The following is a 27016-nucleotide window of genomic DNA, read 5'->3' as shown; positions in this document are numbered from 1 at the left end:
TATTTTTACTAAATATTTAAAAAAATAGAATCAATCATATTATAAGAATGATTGATTTAAGGATCCGTCTCAAAATAACTTTTTTCCATATATATGTATGTTATAATTTGTTTTTTGTGAAGCATGTTGTTTTTAGTACCACACAATTATTTCCGTCTCTACTATTATCATGTAAATGAAGTGTCCATATTCTGCCCACTCTCAATTGCTTGTATTAGAAAACTTTTCTATAACTATTTATTATTCAACTTAATAAATAATAATATAATAATTATTATTATTATTATTGATGGTTGGATGGAAAAAGATTAAGATAAAATAATTTATTTTAAGACAAAAATATAGATAAAATTACCTACATGATTTGGTTTTTGATGCAGAGACAAAAATTAAGACAAAATAATTTATACTTTTAGTTTAGTTACCTTTTGAAATTGGTAAGATTGTAGAAGCTTTTTTATGTTTTATTTAATTATTTTAAAATTATTAGGAGGTTATACAAATTAGGAGGTTATATTTATTTAATTTTAAAATGTTGAATTATTTTATAATTTTTAATTTTTTTTCTCAATCAAAACAACATACTTTTTCGTAAATGTTTCAAATTTTTTAAAAATAAATTATCATTTCACTAAACTTAAAAGAGACAAAAAAGAAAGTAAACCTGGAAATGGAAAAAAATAAGTAAATGAATAAATAAAATGGAAGAAAAACATGTTACTTCAAGTCTAGAGACAATTTTTTATGAATTTTATTGACCAAAAAATGAACATTGTTCTAATACTGGTTTGACCTATATTCAAAAACTCATCCTTCATCACTATTGCTCCAACAACAAAACTACATAAACAAAGAGAAAGAAAGTCAATGATTAGTTGTTAATTATATTTAATCCTTTACATATAGCTATTAATTAATTAATTACAGTAAGATAATTTAGCTATGTGACAATATGAATATTCCATGGGTTGACTTCAAAGTTCATCTTGTGTTTACAATTATTATAAACAACACAATGAAAATTCATGAAAAAAAAAAATAGTTTTTAGTGAATTGATATCAATCTTTTTCCAACATGAAACTTGAAGAAAGAAAAGACCCAAAGGAAGAAAATAATGCACAAAAGGCCAAGTTGAATGAATGAATGAATAAATTAATCATTCACCTATCTCTTGTGTTCTACTTACTACAATTCCTCTCATGTGGGTCTCATTTTTGCCTTCTATCTATGTCATTTTCAATGTATGTGTTTCACACATTCACTGATTGATTAAAAAAAAATATCATGATTTTCATTGATGATATTATCTTAAAGTTTGATACTGTTTGAGAAAAAAATAGTACGATTTTGGTGAGAAAGTTGATGGTGATGGATGTGAGAATGAAATGAATGAAAGGAAGAAGACCATAAAAACATATCAAAGTGGACTTTGATGTCATTCTACATTTCAAGTACAATACACTGTGACAAAAAGGAAAAATAATTAGAATTTAATTAACAATCATATATTAATAATGTAAAATAATTTTATATTATTATCTACTTATAGTTTATTGCTACTAATGCTATATCGTTTTTTAAAATAACTGTAAAATTACTAAATTTATAAAAATATATAATAATCTATTATTAAATGACTTTTATTTTTCAAAATTGAAGAACATGTTATTGTACAAAATTCAGTGGAGTTTCCTGTTTCAAAAGAAACTGATGTTTACTTTAACTTTGGATGGATTAAGGAATGTCATGTCATGAACTCAAAGATTCCTAAGTTGGGATTGTAAAAATAATAATAATGTATTTGTAAGGAACTATAGACCTTTTCCATTAATAAATTTTAAATGTAAAAAATAATAATTAAAATTATTTTCGTTATTTGTGGTTTTAATTATTAGTATATGAGTAGCAAATAATTCTTCCTTTAATTTTTTTTAAAACTCTGTCTTTTTATAATATTTTTTAATGTTTCTTATTTAAATATTTTTTACTAACTCCTTTTGAAGTTTTTAGTCTGTATAAATGAGTACTGTTTTCTTTATCACTAAAACTGAAAAACTGAAGAGTTTAGTTTTAAAATTTCAAAATCTATAATCTTTATTATTCTATCTTTATACATTAATTATTTACAATATTTTATAAAATAGTTATAAGCCAATTTGATGTGACTAATTAAATTGTTCAGTTGTTTAACAGGGTTGAATAAATTATAAATTTGTTTATATTTAAGAAAGAATGAGGTATTAATCAGCCAAATAATCCCGCGGTACTAAATACTTATTATCCACTAATTGGTTAATTAATAAATAGTGCATTGCTGTTTAAAACTTTAAAAAACTATTGTAATTAAAAAAATTATGTTTTAGTAATGATTAGCAAACTTTCTAATATATTTAATATTGATTTAAAAAAGTAGATATTTAATGAAATGTAAAGTAACAATATTATAGCATTAATATATAGTAAAATAATAATTGTTAAGGTAAGTTAAGATAAAGTATTAGCACACCAATTTAGATAATTTACTTTAATCTCAATCTACAAACAATAGAAAATTACAGAAGCTGATGGATCCTAACCCTAGGAGCTAATTTCATGCCCTAACCCACAATAAACTGAGATAATTTATCACAATTTAAACATCATTAATTAATTAATTAACTTTGAATTCCTGCATCATTTCAAACTACATAAAATGGGAACACATTTTGATACTTCTAGGATTCATGTACTCCAATAGCTAATTCCCTCAATTTGGTAATTTTTATGTATTGTTCAGTCAAAGGTGGAAGAGCCTGGAAATAAAAAAAAAAAAAAAAAAGAAGGAAGCAATGAGGAATGGAAAAGGAAAAGGAAAACAACGCAGAAATGAATATGTTTAAATTATATTTTCCAAAAAATGTTTATAAAAAGGTAAAACAAATTTAAAAAGTATTCTTATGTTAAAATTAACTTTGCACTTTTTATAATTTTTATTTAATTTTATAAAACCTAAGCAGTATAATTAGTTTTAGTTTATACGAAATATGTTATAATGTATTTTACTTAATTAAATATAACTATATATGGTAGTAGTTTTACATTTTTAACTTTAGTTTTCGTGAATTTTAAAAACATATTTGTCATTGTACAGCAATAGTGACATGTCACGTATTTGATTATGTCAAGAAAATGACTACTATGGGATGTCGTGTAACATGACATTATATTTGATATATATATAAAGATATTTAACATTATTATAACTTATGAAAAACAATTTTTTTCTTTATATTAGAAAAGGTTTTAGAAATTATGAACGATAAAACTTTTTTTAAAATACTAAATTTTATATATCCGTTTGGTCCATTAATTTTTAAATTCATTAAGTTTAAAATAAATAATAAATCTAAAGTAAAGCATAAGCCCTTATTTACTTTTATTTAAAAGAAAAGAAAACCTTCAAACAAGATAAAAACATAAAGTTAAGAAGAAAAAAACCTTACATAAAAAATAGTTATTTTTTATTTTTAATAATAATTAAGACAAATAATGGATGTGTTTTGAAATGTCATCATTTAATATGTAAAATAATTAATACAATGGTATATTTATCATGAAATTTTGATAAAAAAAAGTTTCAATCATATTATTTTATTTATTTATATAAAATCAAATTACTTAATTTTGTAAGAATTCATAAAATAGAATTTATTAAATCTTGATGGAAGAAAGATCCAAAAAAGTTAGGTGTATATATGTAGTGCCTTACCAGTTTTGCCACTAACAGCATCATTAACATTAGCTATATTAGGTGTTCCACTCATGGGTCCGCTGCTATTATTGCTTCCTGCAATCATTATTTCACTGTGTTGCATTGCTTGGGAACCATATCTCAAGGCGTTCATTGGCTGCAAGAGAAAACCATCAACATGCTAACATAAAAAATTAACTACAACCAACATGTGCAGAAATATATAGTCTTATAAACTGCTGCGAATTTATGCAACAAAACTTCACGTAATATATGCATGTATTGAAAAACCAGATGACAGGTTTTACAAAGAAAAAGGTAAAAAATGGAATTTTGATTGACCTGAGAGGCACTATTCATGAGATGGTAGCCCATATAACGTGCATATTGTTCTGAAAGGCATTGGTTTTGCATCTGATTTTGGTAATTGAAGGCACCCAGAACTGGATTTTGGCACAGTAAATTGTGGTTTGGCATCTGAGGCTGAGGCTGAGTGACAGACATGGCTTGACCCACTTTTGGTAATTGCATTGGGTTGTGAATGGAAGGCAAAGAAGGTCCACCAATTCCCATTCCCATCTGTGACATATAGTGCTGAATTCCTGGAAACATAACTGGTGTCATGCCAGCCCCCATGCACATTACCTGTCACCAACAACAACTTTTCTTACACATTAATACTCTACACTACACCAGTATATATAGTAGTAGCAGTTTCAGAATATTATATATATATATATATATATATATATATATATATTGTACCTGAAGCTGAAACTGAAGTGATTTTAAGTATTCGATTGCCTCTTCTAACATTGATGCTTTGTCTGTCTGCACGTACAACCGTTACTTTTTCACCATCCATGATTGAATCTTATGAAAAGTTGAATTATTCGAAACAAACAAAGTGTGTGGTGTGTACTGTACTGTGCTAGTGAAGTACCTATTTTAACCTGACTAAACAGTTGCTACATTCAAGTCGCTATTAATATATATATATAATTGAATTTATTGTTTTGTTTTATTAAATTTTGTTTGTGCTGACTATCTGTTCAAGTGTCGGGTTGCACATTGATGGTCATGTATCATTTCTCGAGGAGATGCATGCATCTCTACTAAGAAAAGTTAAAATATTGACAAGTCAACAAGCATTATGATAACGAACCTTGTTACTGTTTGGTATCAGTTGCTGTAATGCTCTCATCTTGTCGTTAATCCTATCTCTTCTTCTCTGTATAAAGAAACAAAAGCTGGTAATAAGAGTTAAGTTCACACAACACAAGTTTCAAATTCGAAAATTACGAGAAAAATATTCATGTTCTCACCCTTTCGGATAGATTATGCACTTCGGCTGCACGGTTTCTTCTGGAACGCTGAGATAACTTGTTTCCATCTGCTGATTTAAGTTCTGTGGCCTATTGCACACGGAGACACAGCACAGCTCAACAATCAACTACGATAAAGTTTTGTTCCTTTCTAAGTAATAAAGTCAGTTATATGAATCACAAACGTCATTTAGTTCAATTATGGACTAAGTGGGTGTTTTACATGCTAATTAGTGATTTGATTTCACCAAATATTTACGTCTAAACGTAGTAAAAGCAACCAATAGTTTCTTCTGATATGCATGTGTGTGTGGATGATAATCAAACACACAGTAAATCTTCAGATACCATCAGTTAAAAAGAAAAAAAATTTAAGGAAGAAAGCAAGCATGCATTATGAAGGAAAATATGGAAAGAGAAAGAGGAAGAGTATGACCTCACTTTGCTCCTCTAGTGCTTCTTCTTCAGTCCCTTTTCTCTTTTGGCCATGTCCTCTTGTTGATTGAGAACAAGTTCTTCCTATACCAGTACTACCTGAGCCACCGGAAGATGAAGCCACAGTTGGTTCAATCATCTCTGATTTTCCTCTCTCACTTCTATGGATACAATCTATAGCTTCTGGCTCAGCTGATAAAGTAGCATTATTAGTGGTGGCCCAAACGCCACTGCTTGAAACCCGGTTTACATCTTGGTCCTGAGGGATGTGATTGCTGCCACAGTGACTTGAACCAACCGTGATCACTGAGTGCTCTCTAGCTTCACTTTGTGACAGGTTAACTGCAGTTTTTTGAGATGGTGAAGAGACATTACGGGGTGCTGAAAAGTGAGGAAAATTTAGCACCTTCCGTGATGCACCAAAGTCATTGATTTTCTGAGATGAATCAGGAACATGAAATCCTGGAGCAGACATGAGATTCTCTTGGAGTCCCTGAGCACAGGAGGATTTCATGATAGATGGTAGGAGTTGTGAAGGTGAAGGAGGATGATGGCGGGCACCAGGGGAGAAAATATTGGCAAACTTTTCCTCTTCCAATTCTCTGATTTGCTTGTAATAAGATTCAACTTCACAAGGTGGTGGTAGCTCAGATAAAAGGTTTGAACAAAACTCTTGTTCTAAAGGGTCATCAAGTGGGTATTGGATCCATGGAGCTGCCTCTTCTTGATCCAAGTTGTTTGATTGAGTAGTTTTCGGCAGCTGTCTCAAGTTAGATGAATTCCCAGGTAGCTTCCTATTTGTTTGGCTGTGCATAACTACTTGCCCATTTTGCCATAGGAGTTCTACAAGTTCATGGTCCAGCCTGTATAAATTGACCAAATAGAGAATAGCAATCAAGGAAAAGTTAACAGGGACAGTATCATGGTTTGACAGAGATAGGTAACACACCCTGTGGGCTTTCTCTGGCTGGTGAGACATGTATCACTCTCAAAATCCCAACCTGAGATAGTGTTCTTCATGGTTCACCTACCACTTGAACAAGAGAGGAGGGAACTTTTGGCTTCGAACAAATTTTACAAGCAAAGTAAAATAAGATAATCTGCATAGTTCAGCCAATTAAGTAATCAAATCTCAAAGTGAAAGACAATAAAATAATACTAAAGAAAGAAAAGCCAAAGTTTGGAACTTGACATGCCGAGAGGAGAAAAACCACAGAAAGCACCAAAGCGAATGTCCAAAGACAGACCCGGAATGGAAAAATTACTTTCCCGTTACAGTTGAAAGTACACGCACACAAAGCAGAAAAAGAACAAAACAATCAAATACAAGTCAAGAACTAGAAAAAATACCAAACATTGATTCACCAAAATGGGAAAAAACTTGAGACCGTCAGTTACAAAAGCTACTAGATTATGTAAGCGCATACACGTAAACAAAGAGACGCAAATTACAAAAACTAAGAAGTACTGATTGCAATATGAAGAAAAGGGAAGAACCCCACCTGAGTTAAGGTAAAAAGACTTGTTTTTTTTGTCTTTTGGTTAAGGCAAAAGCTGGTTTTCGTAACTGGTTGAATATATAGAAGCTATAAGTAGATGGTAGTTGGAAAGTGATGAAACTCCGTGTTGTGCTTAAGGAGTTTGGCGAGAGAGGTTGTAGCACAGTTTTTAGCAAGAAGAGGGACAGTGACATGTCGAAGTAGAAAGAGAGAAAGCAAATACCCCATGAGAAAAATGGTACTTAATAATGCTGTGCTTGCCATGAGCGAGAAAAACATGGCTGCACATCTGTCGTGGAGTGAATGAAAACGGGACCAGTTCAAAAGGGGGTGTGCAAGTTAAGGTTTTTGGTGTTGAATATGTGAAACTCGAACAAGGAAATCCAATTCTTCATGCACACGGTGGATGCTATCTGAGAGATGATTGTGGTGGTGACACGTGGCACGGACAAGGTGTATATAATTGGAGACTGATAAGGCTCTGCATTGTCCCAAAAAGAAAGGAAAAAGATGTGGCACTCGTTTCATGCTCATCTTGACAGCTACTCATCAAAGCCATCACCTCTCGTCATTTTTCTCATCACTTACTTTTTTGTTGCAAATTTGGTCCATATGAACAATACTTCGCAACTCATAAATTTTCATCACTTCAGACGAGTGAAAGGATAATGTAGAATCTGAGTCTCTCACTTGATCATGGCCGACATGAAAAAGTCAAACAGTTCTAAAATCACATTTCTTACGGGAAAGGCCGGGCAAGTCTTTAAGTCCAAGTGGCCGCCGGTCCGAGCGGTTTCTACGTCAACTGATTAATTTCTAAGTGTTTATTATGTTAATTGGTTGATCTTCAAGCGGTTTCTTCCAATTTTGAGTATTGTACGATAAAGCTACTTATAAAAGTTACTCTCATATTAGTGAATGATCAAACCAAAAAGGATTAGCTTTTATGCTGCATGTATTTCAAAGTCTTATCTTAGACTTTTATTTACAGTAGTTGTCATGACTTTTTATCTTTTTATTGTTCTAATCTTGACCAATCACATCTTAATCAATAATAGTAAATTGATTTGTGATCATCATTCATGTTAATATGACCTTTATTATGTAAAAGTCATGCCATTTGGTCAAGGTGATTAGCTAAAGGTGGTTGACCATGGGTGATCTGTCAAGATTTTGACCAAAAGATAATCTACCAAAGGTGGTAGGCTCAAAGTGGTTGATCAAAAGATGGTCGGCCTAAAATGGTAGACCAAGGGTGATTGGTCCAAAATAGTCAACCTAGAATGGTCAGTCAATGTTGATCTATCCAGATAGATTAGTTATGATGGTTGATCCAAAGTGGTCGATCAATGATCGGTTCACATACACTACACATTTAAAATATTAGTTTATCTAAACAAATATATAAATTTTAGGTTTAATATGTCATTTGGTCCCTACTTTTATGGGTTTGATTCAAAATGATCCTACATTTTAAAAAAGTTCAGTAAGGTCCCATATTTCGTTAAAAAATGTTCATTCTGGTCCTTTTCGCTGACGTCGTTAAAAACTTAACGGTACTAATGCCACTTTGGCCAAACGTGAATGAGCTGGAATGTTTTATAAATATGTGTCATTACACTATGTAAATATTTAAATAAATTAAGATGATGTAAGGTCATGATTTCCCTCTAGCTTTTCTTTCTTTTTATTTTCCTCACCACCTACGTCAAACTTGTGTCGTTTTCTCTTTCTCTCTCACAACCTTTCATTGACATGAATGCAGAGCTGTATATTATAGTAGCAGCATCTGCAAAACTTGACAGTGAAAAAGAGTTACACCATTTTTTATAATAGAACCCAAAGTCGAGTCCTGAACCCCTCTTTTTTCTCTGTCATTAGAAGAACAACCACAACTAGAATAAGAAGAAGAACAAGTCATCTTAAATTAAGTTTTAATAAGAATTTCATAATTTCCTTTTTTTTATGAACCAAGCATGGGAACAATCTGATGGGGATAGAATATTGGTTCGATACAAAAAACTTAGCACTTAGCAGTGGTCGGTGGCCCTAGAAATAGAGGTGTAGAAGGTAGTGGCTTTCACGGTAACGATAGAGAATCGGAGGTTGGAGATGGAATGGACAGTTGGAAACCCTAATTACATCATGGTCAATTGATGAAAATACCTAAATTTAACATAAAAGCAAATTAAACCCTAAACCCCAAATTAAACTCTAACCCCCAAATTCCTGACAGATGAAATTTCCCAAGCAGACGACAGTCTTTTGTTAGACTCCTCTCACCTTCGAAAACCTGAATGGAGACAATGGTCTGGTGGTCCTGGTAGGTGGTAAACACCTGGGATTTCTTTGTTGGGATAACAATGTTTTTGGGAATCAACTTTGTCATCACTCTACCAATAGTTTCAATTCCAAGGGTGAGGGAGTCACACCCTATAGAAGGATATCTTTGGTTTCTTCACCCCCTCTATGCTCAAAATGCTTCCTTGCATTACAGCACCATAGGCAACTACTTCAACCCAAAAATTGCATAAGGTATTTTACTTTAACCTATTTTTTGTCATTTTATTTTTTCTTAAATATTTACACATTAAAATGACTTCACAACGCCACGTAAGCATCACAGTAAAACAGGTAATTGATGTTTCGCCACTCTAGCATCTGCACCGTTAAGCTTTTAACGGCGTCAGCGAAAAGGACCAGAATGAACATTTTTTAACGAAATATGGGACCTTACTGAACTTTTTTAAAAGGTAGGATCATTTTGAACTAAATATATAAAAGTAGGAACCAAATGATGTATTAAACCTAAATTTTAATGACTTATTATATGTTCAAGAATTTTAAAGAGAATAGTTTATAAAAAGTATGCAATCTTTAGAAATTTTGAATCCAGCGATTAAGTATTTATGGAAAATGATTTAGTGTGTCATATCAATGCAAAAAATTGACTATAACCCACAAAATAAATCTGTGTATAGTTCATGATCATAACCAACCACTACAAAAAAAAAAAATATTATTAGCAGCTTATTGCTACAATTTCGCCCTAATCTCAATCTGTGTCATTCTACCTTTTTCTCTAAAGCTTTATGACTTCAAAACCTTCTCTTTGTGAATCGTAAAGCTTTAGGGTTTTTGTCACTCATTGCTGGCATCGCCATTGCCTCTTGTTACATCGGTCGCACTTTCGTTGTCCCCCTTTGGTGTGTCTTCGCTCATGTCCATTGACATATAGGCAGTCTAGAGTTGAGAAAGGAAGAAAATCGCCAATTCAAGATTGATGTGAGTTAAAAGCATGCATGAGAAGAAACTTTGTTCTTCCTTCATTTAAGATAAACCAAGAGCTAATGTGTGACATAAGAGAATCCATTAAGAAAGGAAATACATTCATTAAAAAGAAAGGTGAGTTCTCTTGTAGAGATGATGAATTTAAAGAAAAACTTGAAAGGCTCATGAGTGCAAAGAGAAAAGAAGAGATTAAAAGGAGGGATGAACAATTAAGAGAGTTAGAAAATAAAGAAAAAAAAGGAAGAAGCTAAGAGAGAGAAATACAAAAGAGAAAAGAAGACAAGAAAAGAGAAAAATTTCAAAGAGAGAAAGAGGAAAGAGAGAAAAGAGAGAAAGGATGAGAAAAGAATTAATATGAAAAGAAGGAAGAGAGAGAAGAGAGATAAAAAAATATTGAAAGAAGAAAAAAAGAGGAAAAAGAAAACATGTTCAAGGAGGCAAGGCTTCTGCAACCATCTTTCGTTATCCCCATTTTAATTGAAACAAAGATGATAAAGGGAGTTTTTCATTCCTTAAACTCTTTTCTATTCATTAGTTGTTCTTTCTTTATTCCAAACTTTTCTCTTAAAATATTTCAACTCCACCTTTATCCTCCATTGTTTAAACCCTTCAACAAATATTTTCAAGTCACATCATTATGAGTCAATGTTACCTCTTAAGTTACAATTAACTCAAGGTGGATACCAAAGCTTTTATGAAGTGGACCTTTTGATTATTATCAAAGGTATAATCCAAAATATAAAGAGGACTTCTTTAATGTTTTCTTTATATATACCTTGCATGTGGAACAAAAACTAATTGAGATTATATTTAAAACTTATTTCAAAAAGATATTTTATCCAAGAGGTAATAAAAATTTGAAGTTTTGAGTCTTAATACATCCTTTTTTATCTGAGGACAAATCTTTTCACGAGGGAAGGAATGATGACAATCACGTAGGGGCTTACAACATGGGTTCATGATTAGTCCCAACTTTAATTTCCTTGTTATTTTATATATATAAATAATTTGAGGAAATGAATTGTATAGTTTTTTCTTTCACATTTTGGGCTTTGTATTTTTGGACCATGCTTCATGTTGGACTGGTGATACCGAGTTCTCATGTTGTTTGTCGAGCTCTCATGCTACCCCTTGAGCTCTCATGTTGCCTATTGAGTTCCCATGTTACCTGTGGAATTGTTTATACTGCTAGTCAAGCTTCCACATTGACTGTCGAGCTGTCGAGCTGTCATATCGTCAGTCGAGCTTCCACGTTGATTGACAAGTTGTCATACTATCTGTCAAGTTTCTATGATGCTTACCGAACTATATGCTAAGATGTCAAGCTTCTATGTATACTATGATGTCAATCTATGTTGTCGTTCTTCTATGATTGTCGAGCTACCAAGCTACATGCATGAGGTCGATCCATCATTTCATAACACCTCATATTGAATACATTAATCATATGATGTAAAAGCATGAAATGTATGAGATGATAATGTCTCTTGATCCTATATTTGCATTGCGAACATAGAAGCATGTGAGGGAATTCAGTTTATCGAGAATTTGGAGGTCTTGGTTCTTATAAATAGAAACCTCCATTACTTGTAAAAAATATTCTTGAAAAAAATATTCTTGAAAGTTAATGAAATGCTATTGAGATTACCCTAGAAATTAATCTTTTAAAGTCATCTAACTAGAGCTTCCTGTAGCTCCTTTTCTCTAAAATTGGCTTAACCTTTTTAAAGATGGTTCATCATAGACCACTCCAAACACCGAATCATCTCATTCTCTTCTTCTGTTTATTCGTGTTCGGTTGTGTATTCACGAAGCACATGGAGTCATTTGTCTTCGCCTAAGATTTCTAGAAACTTAGTCAAGTAATTTCTTCCTATTTAGAAGTGTTGGGATTCCAAGTGTGAGTCTATGTCCCACATTGGACAGAAATGAAAAATTAGAGCACTATATAAAAGTGAAAGACCTCCGGTGAACCTCCTCCTTGATAAACTCAACCAGAAGCCTGTGGTATCTTCTCCTAGAACCCTATTTTGTGTTTTCTTAGTAAAATTTAACCCATTTTAGATTTAACATCATGATTTGTAAATTCCAATTCCAATCTCAAAGAAAATTATTTTTTGTAATCAATTTATCTCTGGTTGACTGATCTAAAAGGTTGATTCGGGTAAATGTGTAATGGTAGTAAATGGTGCCTAGCAAGAAGCCATAATGAGTGTTCCTTCAATCTTACTATTTTAAAAGGATGTTTCATCCACAATGGATCCTCTATTAAGGTAATGGTAGTAAAAATGTTGGAGGTCTGATGTCTTCCTCGTCTCTGTAACTTTGAGCTGCCACAATCATATTCATAGGGGGCAGATTGATGTCATTTGTATCATGTTCTTGGTCTAAACTCCTAACAGTAGTTTTGTTTTACTAGTGCCTAATTTTCATGTTTATTGTACTGATTGCAGAAGCTGCAAAGAAAGGAAGAACTCCAAGGTCACTTCATTATACAAACTAAATAGATAATTTAGTTTCCTCTCATGTCTATTTTGTTGACAATTTCATCTTTAAAGTTTCAAACCTAAATTGAAATTGGTATGGGAAGATGGGGATGGTCCCAAGTGATAAAGATACATCATAACCAACCAAATCGAAATTTGATAGAAATTTCTCATTACCCACTTGTGTTTGCAAATCACATACCAATTTAATGCCCACATTTAATGTTTTTCTCCATACTTTCAAATCCATTTTTAGATAAATGTTCATTTACACTCTTTTTTTCTTAAAAAATAATAAAGATAAAGGATTACTTGTTACATCAATATATAAATATGATTAAATAGATTGAACTGTGTTCAATCATTGACCAGCTTCAGTCAAATCTCAAAACTTTGTTTTTTTTAAGCTATTAATTGAGCTAAAATTGCTGTAAACACTTGGCCCAAACTCAAATTGGGCAGAACCATTGGGCTGGTTTAGTAAAAAATATACATAAAAAGAACATTATCAGTGCATATTTTATGCTTTCTAAACACTGTTTTGCAGTTACTACAAGTGCAACTTGGTTACTTTGTTGTTTTGGTGGGCTACTTTGCTTCTGCAATATATAATTGTTTCAGTCTTTTCTGAAACGTAAGATTTATATATACGCCAAACAAATCTGCAATGTCTCTTTGACTTTTTCTCTTATTTGGAGATTTTTAAGCAATAAAAAGCTTTTGTGTGTGTGCTGAGAAGTAAAAGCAGAAAACAATGAAAAAAAAAACATATTTTTTACACAATTAAAAAGGCATAGAAGATGAGGATATACTATCAATATAGACAGATCAACCACATTTGAAATATTTTGTTTAAAAGGTGCTTGGCTTCTCTTTTGTGGTTGAAAATGGTCCCTCACTGGAGATAAGGAAGCTAAAGCTAACATTTTTAATTTCTTCTTCACTTAAAAAGCTTGTTTTATGTTTCTTGAATATGATTCTGTCAGCCATAGTACTAAAAAAGAGAACTTGAAGGTACACACAGAAAATTCATGTATGTGTGTGTATATATATATATATATATATACATATATATATATATATAGAGAGAGAGAGAGAGAGATCATAGTTAAGTTCATTAAAAAAACAAATGCTTGCATTCTTTCAACATTATGAGCATGTGTGTGTTTAATCATTCATGATCATATATAAAGTGAAAGACATGAAAAAGTTAGATGTAATTAAAATTGAGTCAGAGAAAGAGAGAGAGAAGGAGGAATTGAAGACAAATAAAAAATATATTATATCAGTTGCAAGCATAAACACTACCCAGTAATTCCAAACACAAATTTTCAGCAACAAACAAGACTACAGAAGCTTACACTGACTAAAACTATATCTGCATTATTCCTCAGTTCTTCCCACTCATCTACTGATATATATATATATATATATTGCCAAATTCCTATGCAGCTGGAGCCACATCAATGACACCATTATCGTCATCATCATCACCCTCGTTTGAGATGCAAAAATTGTGGAAGTCATGAGTTGCAGGCTTGCTCAAGACCAGACCATATTCATTACAAACAAAGAACATCATTGTTGTTCAATGAAATAAAGACTACCTCGGTTGTGACCTAGGTTGTTGACTCTATGAGCTCACCAGTCTTCACATATTTATACAGTAGAAAATTGCATTTTAAAAATTAAAAAAAAAAAGTAAAATTAATATATGGGGGTGGCTTTTAACATATTCCAAAATGGATAGTGCTACACTTACACGGCACATTTTCAAAACACCCCTTATGATATACTTTATTTTTTCTTATCTTTTTCGTATCACATTATTCATTTTATGGTAGAAACAGTCAATGAACATTTCTGTGCTCTTACTTTTCTGATCTCTCTTTTTATCACATAATACAGTTTAATATATTATATTTAGGGCTCTTGTTCTTTATTGTATCATTTAAAACTGATTATTTTGTTTTGTTCTTAAATGGTGAGAGTTGTTTTGAAAAGAATGTGTGAGAACTGTAGCATTTTTTTTTCTGCCAGATTTTCTGATAGATAAGTTTGCTTTATTTGCTCTTTCTCTTGTACCAATGAGGCACTTTTGGTTTTGTTTTGTTGTAGGAATGCAACGTTGTTAAAGAGATGAAGAGGAGCAATGGTGAGGTGGTGAAGCTTCTGACCATAGAAATTTCCATGGTGGACAGTGAGGGCCCAAAACACGAGCCAAGCTCATGGCATAATGCTGCATAACAGATTTAACATGTGGAGTTAAGAGCTGCACACACGCTTGAGCTTCATGGTCACATGCACTTGGATGACTTGGATATACCAAAAAATATCTCAGCAAAAGGTAAATGTAAATGGCAAAGGGTTAAAAACCTTTCAGCAAAACAATGGGACTTTTCACATACATGTGTGCTGCATTATTTTTCCATGTCACTTTTCTAATGTTTTGTGACTGAATAAAACCATCATAGACAGGTTGGTAATAATTAAGTATGCTTGAAATAAGTTTTTTTTTTAAATATAATTATTCATCTGAAAATAATTGATCTAATTTATTTATTAAATTAAATATAAATTAGTTATTTAAAAAAAAAATAGCTGATTCATAAGAAAATATAAATTTACTTATTCTATCAAATAAATATTTTTTTTAAATAAATACAAATAAATTGGTTCCATATTTGAAAGGGTTAAAATTTATATGAAAACATACAACATGTTTTGGGAAAGATATTTTTTTGATTTTTTATACTTTTTTTTAATCAATTTTTTATTCTTATATTTTGAAATTGATGATTTATTCCTCAAATTTCTGAAAACACATCATTTTAGTCCTTTATATTTAAATTTAATGCTTGGTAACTATTTTTATCAGCAAAAAGTTAATATAAAGACTAAATTAATGTATTTAGTATGTGATTTTAGTTTTTCTTTGTACTTAAATTTAATGTTTTGTTATTTTATATATATATTTCAAGTTTAAGAAAATAATTAACCAATTTTTAAAGTAATATTGAATTTGAAGCTAGAAGTTGTGGTTTGTAAGGTTTGTTTGAAGCAACAATAGTAAACACGGTTGCTTAACCATATTGATATTAGCTTAAGCAACAACATATAAAATAAATTATATTCTATTCATCAAAATTTAAAACAAATAAATTATAAATAAATATCTTAAATAAACCATGCATATTTAAAACAAACAAATTATATATAGATATCTTAATTAAACCAGCTTATATACATGTATTTGAATTGTTTTATATGTGATAAAATTAAAACTAATAAATATTATAATCATAACAATATTTAAAGTAATTAAACTTGAAATGAACTATTCCTTATCAAAAGATTGTTTAAATGACAATTATTTTAATAAGAAGTTATTAAATGTAATTGCAATTTGATCTTTAAGAATGGAAAAGAAATATTAAATTTGCATTTCGTTTATATTTGGATTCTTTTAAAAAGTTTATAAATGATTAATTTTTAATAGGGTTTATTTTATACAAAATATAAATATTTATTTATAAACAAAAAAGTTAATTTCGAAGTTGATAACAAAAAAAATGAATAGAATTAAATCCTGGTAGAAAAACAATTCTTCTTATCTTTATTCGATATACTTTTATTATTTTTATTCAATATACTTTTACAAATCCTCGATAAGTTAATATATTAGTATCAATAAAAGGTGTATCAACATGTGTATGTACAATTTAAAAATTTTAAAAATTAATATATATATATATATATATATATATATATATATATAATAAAAGATTTTTCATTGCTGTACATATTTATTTTTTAATTTGGTTTTTTTTAAGTGACTTTTTTTTAATTTAACCCTTCATTTTATTTTATCCTTTTTTTGAAGTTTAATCATTTTCTAAAATTAAAATAATTTTTTATGATAAAAATTACATACAAAATAAATAAAAACTATCTACAATAAAATTGTAAAAATTATTTATAATTATAATAATAATAATTTTATTATTCTTTGTTATCATAAAAAAAATTGAAAGTATATTTTTATCATTATATATAATATTGATTCAATTTTGAATTTTTTTGGTTTAAAGAATTGAAATTAAGGAGAAGGTTTGCATGTTTTCTTCATCCTGTTGATCAAATAAAATATTTTCATTTTATTATCTTTCATCGGATTTTTTATTTTATTTTTTGCTATCTGGTTTTAAACTGGGTTAGAATCAAACCCCCTGTAAGTGTCTTGTCCAACAGTTCTTAGGGCATTTCTATTTACACCTCCACAATTTTAGCCACACTCCATAATTCCAGTCTGCACTTCATTGGTGGTAAAATGACTAATTCGTCCTTATTACTTATAATTGTGTTTTTTTTTTCTGTAAATGTAATTCCTCTTAAGAATGTGAAAGCCGACAAATCTTTTCGCCACTCTTTCAATAGAATAGAATATTATCTTTTTCTAAACTTATCTTATTGAAACAATAATTTCAAATTATATAATTCAAAATGAATTTTTTATTTTATATTTCAAAATATACCATCCAAAATACAAATTTATATTTTTCAAAATATATCATCTATAATATACATATATATTTTGGATTATGCGTTTAAAAATACGTATTTTCATTGTGTACAATTCAAAATGCAAATTTATTGTAAATTGAAATTGAAATTGAAAATCCTGAATCATAAGATAAATTTGAAATTTTAAAATTTGCGGGGGTTCATGTTGAAAATTATGAGGTGCGGGAAGAAATGGCCTAACCTTTAATGAAATCTTAATCTCTGGTCAAATATTAAGCACACCAAATTTAAAGACCTCCACATAGAACTGTTCCCTAGTTGATCCTCATAAGTGAGAAAAGGATATTCAAAATCAAACCATTTACATAAGGAAAAACCTATTCATACTTCTTTCCTTTGAGCTTTCCCTTAGGGATTTTGCTAAGCAAACCAGAATCCAGCTTCTGATAGTGATTTTGCATCTGATCAAAGACCTTGTACACAAAGTTATCAACTTGATCCTCATATCTTTCATAGAAAACTGGGAGCGTATGTGCAGCAACAAAACCTTAGACATAACACAGCATAAATTTTAGCAACAAAACCTTAGAAACTGAACACTTTATACAAGTTATTTGTCAAAAAATATATAATTTTTAACATATTGCATTTGAACTTCAAGCATCCCACAAAACAATAGACATCAGCATAGACTTAAATTACATTTGCTTCCAAATAAGATTGGGTAACTGAAGCAGCATATTATTTGAAAACACTTAACAAGATAACATTTGCGTGTGTGGATTCTTTTTACCCCTCCAAATTCCCTTTATAATTTTGTACTCAATTTTGAAAAATTATATATTAGATACTAAAAAACAAGTAACATGTTGGAGACTTAAACTTGTTTAAGCCTACTTCAATTATTCATCCTTTCTAGAGCAGTTATCTATTGGATTAGTTGGAATTTGAATTTTTTTTTTCAAACATTGTCCAACTATTAAACTCAGGCAGATGCTCTATCAAAATATTCTAATCTATATCAATAGAGGGAAAGAAAGCAGGTCTCACCAATATACATGACAGTCAAAAAATTGCACCAGCTCCCAATCACAGCACCAGCCCATAAGCTTAATACAGCCTGAGGATGTAATAACCATTATTACAAATTCCACACAAAAGCATATGTTTTGCTTTGCACCAAAATATAAAAATAAATATAATTTATCATATATAAATAGTTAAAAACAAGTTATAAAATAGTGGATGGCAAAGTAAAAAGTGCATCATAACTGTGTATTTAAGGATACTAAATACAACCATCCATATTGATTATTTTGTCATACAATACTACTCCAGATACAACAGTCTATATTGATCCATGAAGGATACTAAATACAAGCATCCTTGTTTCCCAATTCCATTATATCATACTAACTCCTTATGCTCTTTCCACAGTAATGTGCAAATCTTTAGCAACAACAAAATAATAAAAATCAAGCATAACCACACAATTGACGAATTATTGTCATAACAACCCGCTTAAGACCAAAACACTCTTTAGAAGATACTATCACATACAGCTAAGTTGATTTGACAAGCTGCCACCAAAGGAAACTTATCCCTGTCAGCATAATATCAATATAATATAGAACCCATCATATTGGCAAAAATTTGAGTGGAAAAAGAGACAGTTGACAATTTTGATGACAAATATCAATAACATGTCACAGGAAGAAGATGTTGCAGCAAACAAAAATAAATGCAATTGATCAATTGATTGAATAACAAGTGTTATAGAAAATACTGATGCATATAAAGTGAAAACCGATTTAACCTGGAAACTTTGTTCTAACTTCTAATCATGAACCTGGATTGTGAATAACAATTACAAAACAAAGGTAAGAGTATACTTACAATTAGAAATTGTTTTAGGTTTCCTCCACATGAAACATCTTGGAGAAACCTCAATCCACGGTTAACCTCCGCACCAATTGCAGTTGCAATATTCACGAAGAAATCATCTGGGAGAACAAAACGGGGAACTTTAGTCGGCTTCCTGTCAGCCCACATAGAAAAAACAAGTTTAAGATGTAAAGTAGCATAATATATTTACATAAAGTCAGAAATCAAAAGAAGGGATGAAAGAATGCTTGGATAACCTGCTAAACAAGCCAGAAGCGTTTGTCCAAAGAAACTGTCCAAGCATACCGAGAGCCAGAACAAAGAATAGAAGAGTTAGGAAATTGTAATTAAGCCATTCAAATAGCACCCATATAGCTGTTGCTGCAGATAAAACGCTAGCAGAAATCTTCTTGTTCCTCCATAACAACACATCAGCAGCTACATCATCCAATGGAAAATCCAAGAAGAAATTTAAAGTCAAGGTAACATGATAGATTTTACATCAAATTAACCACAACTACCATACATTTTCCACCCCCTAAAATATGGTGCACAGGTTTCTGGCGTCCAAAGAGTCTATTGAATTGGGAGCTCACTGAGCTTGACTTGTCTTCTTCAAAAAATGATCCAGATTTTTGCTTCTCGGCAATTGTTTCCACAAGGGTGTTTAAAAGGTTTTCCGCTGTGATTTTCTCAGACATTGTTCCTGCACTTTTATACGAATAAAAAGGAAAATCAGAAAATGTAGTATGAAATAGCTATCATGTCACACACTGCAGCATCAATCAGGCAATCACCGTTTATAAGAAACAACACACATGAAACGAATATATGATACAGTTCTCGTTTTCCCGAATCATGAACTAAAGAGAAGAACATACTTCCAACACCAAGTCACGTGTTCTAAAAGACAAAAATGTTATCTCATCTACAATGAAATAAGTCTTACTGGTCTAAGGCCACAAAAGAAACATCTCTTACAAGTAATTAACTTAGCCTGTCCGTAATTAAGCTTCATCAGCATTAAGTCATTCTCGGTGTATGTTGCTGTAATTTTTGCGAATTTGGCTTTAACATGATACTGTCTTCAGTGAGCTATAAACTTTCTCAACCCTTTTAATTACTTTTGTACGCTCACTTCCATAAGTGTTACACATTAAATCGTTCCCAGGCTGAACAGGGAATTTATTTGTTTCTTGAAATGAAAAGGATCAAATGCAGAAGTGAAATGGAGAGCACAGCGAGTGAATGCAGCACAAATTTGTTCTTCTGCCAAGACTGCGTAATCTTGACAAAAAGTATGCTAACATATCCACTCACAACAATGCTATGTTTGGTGGAGGGAAAAAACTACCTAAGACAGAACTATTTTAATTCTTAATTAAAGAGAAGAGAAAAGGGGAAAAAATATTATTTTTTCACCAAAATTCAACTTTTGTTTAAAATATATAAACTGGGAAAGCAGAAAAGAAAAGAAAAAAAAAAAAGTACCAAGTTTTTTCATCTACCAGAAGCACTAAAAAGACGCACATTTTGACCCACAACAACGCAAACCATGAACGTCCAACGAAATTCAAACTTTAAGCACACAAGCAAATCCCTAACCAGAGAATTGTTGGGTGAATTGAACAAGACAGTATAAAACAAAAACACAAAAAAAATAGAAAAAGGCAACAGCATCAAGCAAGAAGCATGAATTAGTAAATTGCATCATCCAAAACAGAAAAAAAAATGGTTTCGCGCACAAACCAGAGAGAAATGTAGTGTAGAAGAAACCAAGTAGCCAACACAGAGTGTGAGAAGAGAGAGAAAGAGATCCTTAATGAGTGAATTGCAGAAAGAAAAGGGACGAGGCAATGAAAAAGTTAGTAACATATATCAAGAATATTTAAAATAGTTTAATTTCGTTTAATAATTAATCAATTAATTAATTAATTAATAATAACAAAAATAGTGAACGTTCAGAGAAAAAAAGGTAAGAGTGTCAAGTGGTAGGAATAAAGATAAGATACTTATTAAATACTTTATATTAATTAATAAATGACAGTGTTTTTTATTTATTGAAGAATAAATTATTTTTATATGCATAAAGATAAAAGTGTACTGGTATAGTATTTTAATAGTAATAAATAAGCAGTGATAATTGAGGAAGTGAAAATGAAAACAAAAAACACGTGAAAATCCACGTCATTTTCCATTTTGGATTATTGGAATCCGAGCATGGCGTAAACAACAATGCAGTGTTGCCATCTCTGACACTAACTTCGTATGTATTACACTAATTTCTATAATACATTTTGTTTATAAAAATAAAATAAAATACAGAGTTAATTTAAGATAGGTTAAAATAAAATTATTAAATATAATAAGAGTAGTTAACAATAACTTTATACTTTAAAAATGCATTTTTCATTGCTTACCATCACTATAGTAGAGATTTTTTTTTAGTTTTTTAAACTGTTTTTTCAATTATCTCCTTCTGGTAATTATTAAAAGTAATTAATATAGTGTTTCTTAAAAAATAATAAAAGAATTAAAAATAAAAAATAAAGTAAATGATAAATTCTGTATAACCAATTTTATTATATTTTATTTTTAATACAGTAAAATAATTTATATTTTTAATTTTATTAAACTTATTTAAATGTTTACATTTTATTAATAATTTATATCAAGGGTTAAATATGTTTTTAGTCCTTATACTTTGGGGCGATTTTGGTTTTAGTCCATCTTTCAAACTATAGTACAATCTAGTATTTAATTTTAGAAAACTTTGGTTTTAGTTATTTTTATCAAAATTTTTTAATTTTATTTATTGTTTCAAACGCGTTTCTCAGTTAACATTGGAGCAAAAATGTGTCAAACAATGTAAACAATCCAAATGCTATAATGTAAGTTTGAAAGAGGGACTAAAACCAAAATCGTCCCAAAATATAGGGACTAAAAAGATATTTTACTCAATATGTATTACGTAAAACTTACTATTTACTTAAATATTAAAGTTTTATTAAAAATTAAAAGAGTATTGTTTTAAAGGAAAAATAATCTTATTATTTCTTTTAATATTTTTTTATTGGTAAGACATAGATTGCTAATAACATCAGTTCTTTCTGTAATAATTATTTACTCTCTCTTCATTTATCAATACACCTACTCTGGAATCACTTTTGATGTGGCATGAAGATTGTGCTAAAATTATTGTTAACATTTATCTGGTTCGACTAAGTGGATTTTATAGAAAGAAAATGTGAAATTAGTTATCTATGAGTTGAAATTAGTGTATACAATTTATTTTATAGAAAAACTCACATATTTAAAAAAAGTTGCATATTAATTAATTTTAACTTTTAAAAACATCCTTGTATATTTAGTTTTCTAAAAAAATTATTTAGTTTTCTAAAAAAATTATGATGAAGTTTGCCCGAACAATACTTTTATTAATGGATTGAAATAAACATTTAATATTTTAAAAGGTATTTTGATTTACGTGTATAAAAGTGTAATGAATTTTTCAATGAGATAATTTATGGGAAAGACAAAATACTAAATATTAATGAGATCTAATTTCATTTAAGAAATTACACAAATTTTAACATGGATATTTAATTTAATGATATTCAACTTTCTTATATTGAAATCCTTGTCTATTTATGTACATGTTAAAGAGAGAATTCATTAGAAAAATTATAAAAAAAATTATATCATTTTCAAAAAAATAACTTTTGAATAATAAATGTATAAATCTTTAATATTATAAAGTGTTTTACCTACGTCTACTTAATATAAAACTTAAACTCACATTTTCATTTGCATTTTCAATAATTTTTTTTTAAAATACTATTTTTTTTTCAAAATGATAGAAACATTTAAAACGACAATTTCAATTAAGAATAAAGAGGTTAATTATTTAAAGGGTTAAATATGTTTTTAGTCCCTATACTTTGGAGTGATTTTGGTTTTAGTCTCTCTTTCAAACTAAGGTACAATTTAATCCTTCAACTTTAGAAAACTCTGGTTTTAGTCCTTTTTACCAAATTTTCAAACGCGTTTCTCAGTTAGCATTGAAGCAAAAATGTGTCAAACAGTGTAAACAATCCAAATGTTACAATGAAACAACAAATAAAGTTAAAAAAGATTTGGTAAAAAGGACTAAAACCAGAGTTTTCTAAAGTTGAAGGACTAAATTGTACCTTAGTTTGAAAGAGGGACTAAAACCAAAATCGCCTCAAAATATAGGGACTAAAAACATATTTAACCCTTATTTAAATTATAACATCAACTTTTTTTTTTTTAATTTTAAGTTAATATTTGAACAAGAACTTCAGCCATTTCTGTTTAAAAGTTAAAAATTCAAAATTTAAATAATGTTTACGAATAAGATATTTTTGTTAAAGGTGTATTTAATTGAAATTAAAAAAAATATTTATGTAAAGAAAGTAATGTAGATAAAGAGTGAAAGAGTGATATAAGTTAAACAATTAATTATTTTCAACACAAGTAAAACAAACTAAAAAAAATATTATTGGTTATACACACATTTTATATCATAATGTAATAGGTGTATTAAGAAAATTTACTGGAATAATACATTAATAGTAAAACACGAATTTATTTTAACTTTATTATAATATATTTATTAGTTTTTGTGTATTTAATTTATTTTTATCTCTACTCAACGTAATATTTTAATTCGTACATCTAAGTTTTAACACAATGATACATTGTTTTGTTTTTTCTTTTTTTATGTATCATATTATTTATCCTTTGAATTTAGGATGTCAATTAAGTAGTAATTGTTATAAACAAGTGTACATGCTACGATTTATTGTGAAAATTTGAAACTAATGTACTTGTTTTTTTATTTATTTCATATGTGAAGAATATACAAATATTTTCCTACACACCCTAAATATTTAAGTCTTCTATTAGATAGCAAAGAAACGGAGTAATATTAAATATCTTTAATTTGACTCCGTGTATGAATAATAAAAAAATAATTTAAATTTAGATTAATTAAACTTAAATAATAATAACAATAATATGTGAGGAAAAGTATAAATATCCAAAATAATTATTTGTACATAAATTTCAACAGAAGCATGAAAATACAGTACATGAAATGCAAGTGATGAGTATCTCTGCAGACATAAATGAGAATGACGTGGCACCAATCAGAGCGTCTATTACCTTATCCCACATCGAAAATCTAATCCATTAGTCCCAATCACCCTCTTCGAAATCTAATATCCAAAACCACTGAAGTTCAAACTCAACGATCTCCACAAGTTTCTACCACCATAGTTTCATCACAGAGTCAGAAAGAGTAAGTTAGTGAAGAGAAAGATCAGAGATCAATGGCTTCTACCCAATGTTTCTTGCACCACCATGCCCTTAGCACTCCGGCCAGATCCCCATCACAACGCATCATGGTTAGCACCAAGCCTAACCACCTTGTGTGCAAGGCCCAGAAACAGACACCACCCCAAGAGGATCACGTCACTCCTATCTCTCGCCGTTTAGCTCTCACTGTGCTCATTGGTGCTGCTGCTGTCGGCTCCAAAGTCCAACCTGCAGATGCAGCTTATGGTCAAGCTGGTATACCACTTTCTCTTTTTTCTCATCATGCATCCATGATGCCACTAAAATGGACACACACTTAGTTGACAGAGTTGTTTAAGTGTTTGTTTAGGCTAGTTTATACTAGAATTCAACCTTCATGTCCATAGTTTGTTTAAATTACTGATATAGAAACTCTGATTCTGATTGAAGAATACTAGGCTCTTGATTCTGATTCTAATACCATATCAAGGGATCACTTTGTCTCATGAGTTGAAGAAGTTAGGTTGAATTTGATCCCTCTAGTAATGGGGATTCCATGATTTATTTGAACAACTTGGTTGTTTTTTCTTGCAGCCAATGTGTTTGGAAAGCCAAAGGAAAACACAGATTTCTTGCCATACAATGGAAATGGATTCAAACTATCGATTCCCTCAAAGTGGAACCCAAGCAAAGAGGTTGAGTACACAGGCCAGGTTCTTAGATACGAGGATAACTTTGATACAACCAGCAATGTCGTTGTCACAGTCACTCCAACTGATAAGAAGTCCATCACTGACTATGGTTCACCCGAAGAATTCCTCTCAAAGGTATATCTGTTTTTTAAACTACCTGTTTTCTTACTATGAGGAACACTTATAGCCCCGTTTATGCACTTTTATGTATCATGTTCTAACTAAATCAATGAATCAGTGATCAAATTTAGTGATAAAAAGTTGTTTCTCCCTTGCTAATTCTAACTTTTCTAGCTTTTTCTTAAATAGAATAAAAGGGTAGTCTAACTTTTGTAGTGTATATATTCAAAATTAGAAATGGCATTGAAAGTTGGTTTTTTTCCTTACTGCAGGTGGATTATTTACTAGGAAAACAGGCCTTCTCTGGTGAAACTCAAGCTGAGGTAAGTGAGTGATGATGAAAAAGAAATGCAGTGAATAAATAGCATAGGATATCCTAACTGAGTTTGAAGATGAACTGTTGCAGGGTGGTTTTGATCCAAATGCTGTGGCCACAGCTAACATCTTAGAGACTGCAACACCTGTGGTTGATGGGAAGCAGTACTATGTATTGACTGTGTTGACAAGGACAGCTGACGGAGATGAAGGTGGGAAGCACCAACTGATCAGAGCAACCGTAAAGGATGGAAAACTGTACATTTGCAAGGCTCAAGCTGGAGACAAGAGATGGTTTAAGGGAGCAAGAAAATTTGTGGAGAGCACAGCAAGTTCTTTCAGTGTTGCTTAAAAAAGTTGAATAGCAGGTTATATATATATATGCTATGTGTAAATCAACCTTAAGTGCATCTTATCTATGTTTTTTGAGTTGTCCACGAGTTTCATAATTTAAGGGACTTGGCTGGATTAAGTATCTCAATACTTTTGTATTCTTGCCCTTGTAAAGACACTCACCATCCCCTTTTCCTCCTCTGCTTTACCATTTTAATTTCCCTCACTAAGAAATAAAATATCTAACAATAATTATAATAACTATTTCAGGAAAGTTTAATAAAGTTATTATCCATAAAGAAAAAATAGATATTATTTTCGTAATACATGAATGATGTTTAAACTAATGATTTTCTAAAAATTGTCCAAACCCACCCTGAATGGATAATTGTTAGCATATAAACATGTATCTTAAAAATGCTGAAATCAAAACTTAATTGAAACATGAATTCAATATTGATTCTTGTAGTTCCTTTATGTCGGTAGGTGCATGTATTATCTATTCTTATAACATCTATTTTGGAAAAAAAAACATGAATAGTTGTAATTATTTTTTAAATGAATATTGGAGAAATAGTAATATTTTTTTTCAGATAGCAAATGAATATTATCTGTATTCAGTGTGATGAGGTGTCATCTTTAACCACCACCAAAATTGCCTTAATTAATGTGACATTATTTATTAATATTTTTATGAAAGTTACCAATTTTTATTTTGATTTAAAGAATGATAAAATGGTAATATTATAAAAATAATATAACATTTATACAAGAAAACCATTGAAGTTTCGTGTGAAAACATGAAGGTAATGGCGTGATGGTTTAAGAAACAAGGAAGGCATATACCAAACCAAAGAAAGTGTTTGTTTGTAGTAAAGGGTGCTCATTGTCATTTCACAACTTCACAGGAAAAGCTATATGAAGAAAATGCTAGAAAGATAAAAAAGAAACAGATAGCAAGTAAAATTTTATTTAATAATTTATTCATATGAAATTTTAACGTAATTAATTATTTTTAATAAATTTTTTATTCGGTTTCAAGATTCAAAATGTTTAAAAATA

The 27016-nt window shown here is 30.1% G+C and overlaps 3 protein-coding genes across 4 annotated transcripts; 1 reads left to right on the top strand and 2 right to left on the bottom strand.

Moving 5' to 3' along the window:
- Positions 1–2765: 2765 nt before the first annotated feature.
- LOC106763151 (transcription factor PIF4) lies at positions 2766–7493 on the bottom strand. The gene is made up of 9 exons (XM_014647352.2): positions 6994–7493; positions 6441–6591; positions 5493–6354; positions 5057–5146; positions 4897–4962; positions 4497–4562; positions 4074–4376; positions 3750–3888; positions 2766–2793 (listed from the first exon to the last, which is right to left on the bottom strand). Exons 2-9 carry the CDS (start codon positions 6509–6511, stop codon positions 2774–2776), a joined length of 1617 nt encoding a protein of 538 aa, XP_014502838.1. The 5' UTR covers positions 6512–6591; positions 6994–7493; the 3' UTR covers positions 2766–2773.
- Positions 7494–17511: 10018 nt separating this feature from the next.
- Positions 17512–21038, bottom strand: LOC106763936 (reticulon-like protein B8). Of its 2 annotated transcripts, none has more exons than XM_014648114.2 (6): positions 20925–21038; positions 19702–19886; positions 19433–19613; positions 19188–19329; positions 18342–18411; positions 17512–17838 (listed from the first exon to the last, which is right to left on the bottom strand). In XM_014648114.2, the coding sequence occupies exons 2-6, from the start codon at positions 19874–19876 to the stop codon at positions 17669–17671; spliced, it is 738 nt and encodes a 245-aa protein (XP_014503600.1). In that variant the 5' UTR covers positions 19877–19886; positions 20925–21038; the 3' UTR covers positions 17512–17668. The 2 variants fall into 2 exon arrangements, with proteins under 2 accessions (XP_014503600.1, XP_022637597.1); XM_022781876.1 differs by having other exon boundaries at positions 19702–19881.
- A 3406-nt stretch (positions 21039–24444) lies between these two features.
- On the top strand, positions 24445–26153 carry LOC106764695 (oxygen-evolving enhancer protein 2, chloroplastic-like). The gene is made up of 4 exons (XM_014649035.2): positions 24445–24770; positions 25089–25321; positions 25579–25629; positions 25713–26153. The coding sequence occupies exons 1-4, from the start codon at positions 24530–24532 to the stop codon at positions 25971–25973; spliced, it is 786 nt and encodes a 261-aa protein (XP_014504521.1). The 5' UTR covers positions 24445–24529; the 3' UTR covers positions 25974–26153.
- Positions 26154–27016: the final 863 nt, after the last annotated feature.

This window comes from Vigna radiata, chromosome 6, assembly GCF_000741045.1.
Source record: "Vigna radiata var. radiata cultivar VC1973A chromosome 6, Vradiata_ver6, whole genome shotgun sequence".
In the NCBI taxonomy this organism is placed as follows: Eukaryota; Viridiplantae; Streptophyta; class Magnoliopsida; order Fabales; family Fabaceae; genus Vigna; species Vigna radiata.
The sequence above is the reverse complement of the archived record's forward strand: the minus strand, read 5'-3'. Positions and strand labels throughout refer to the sequence as shown.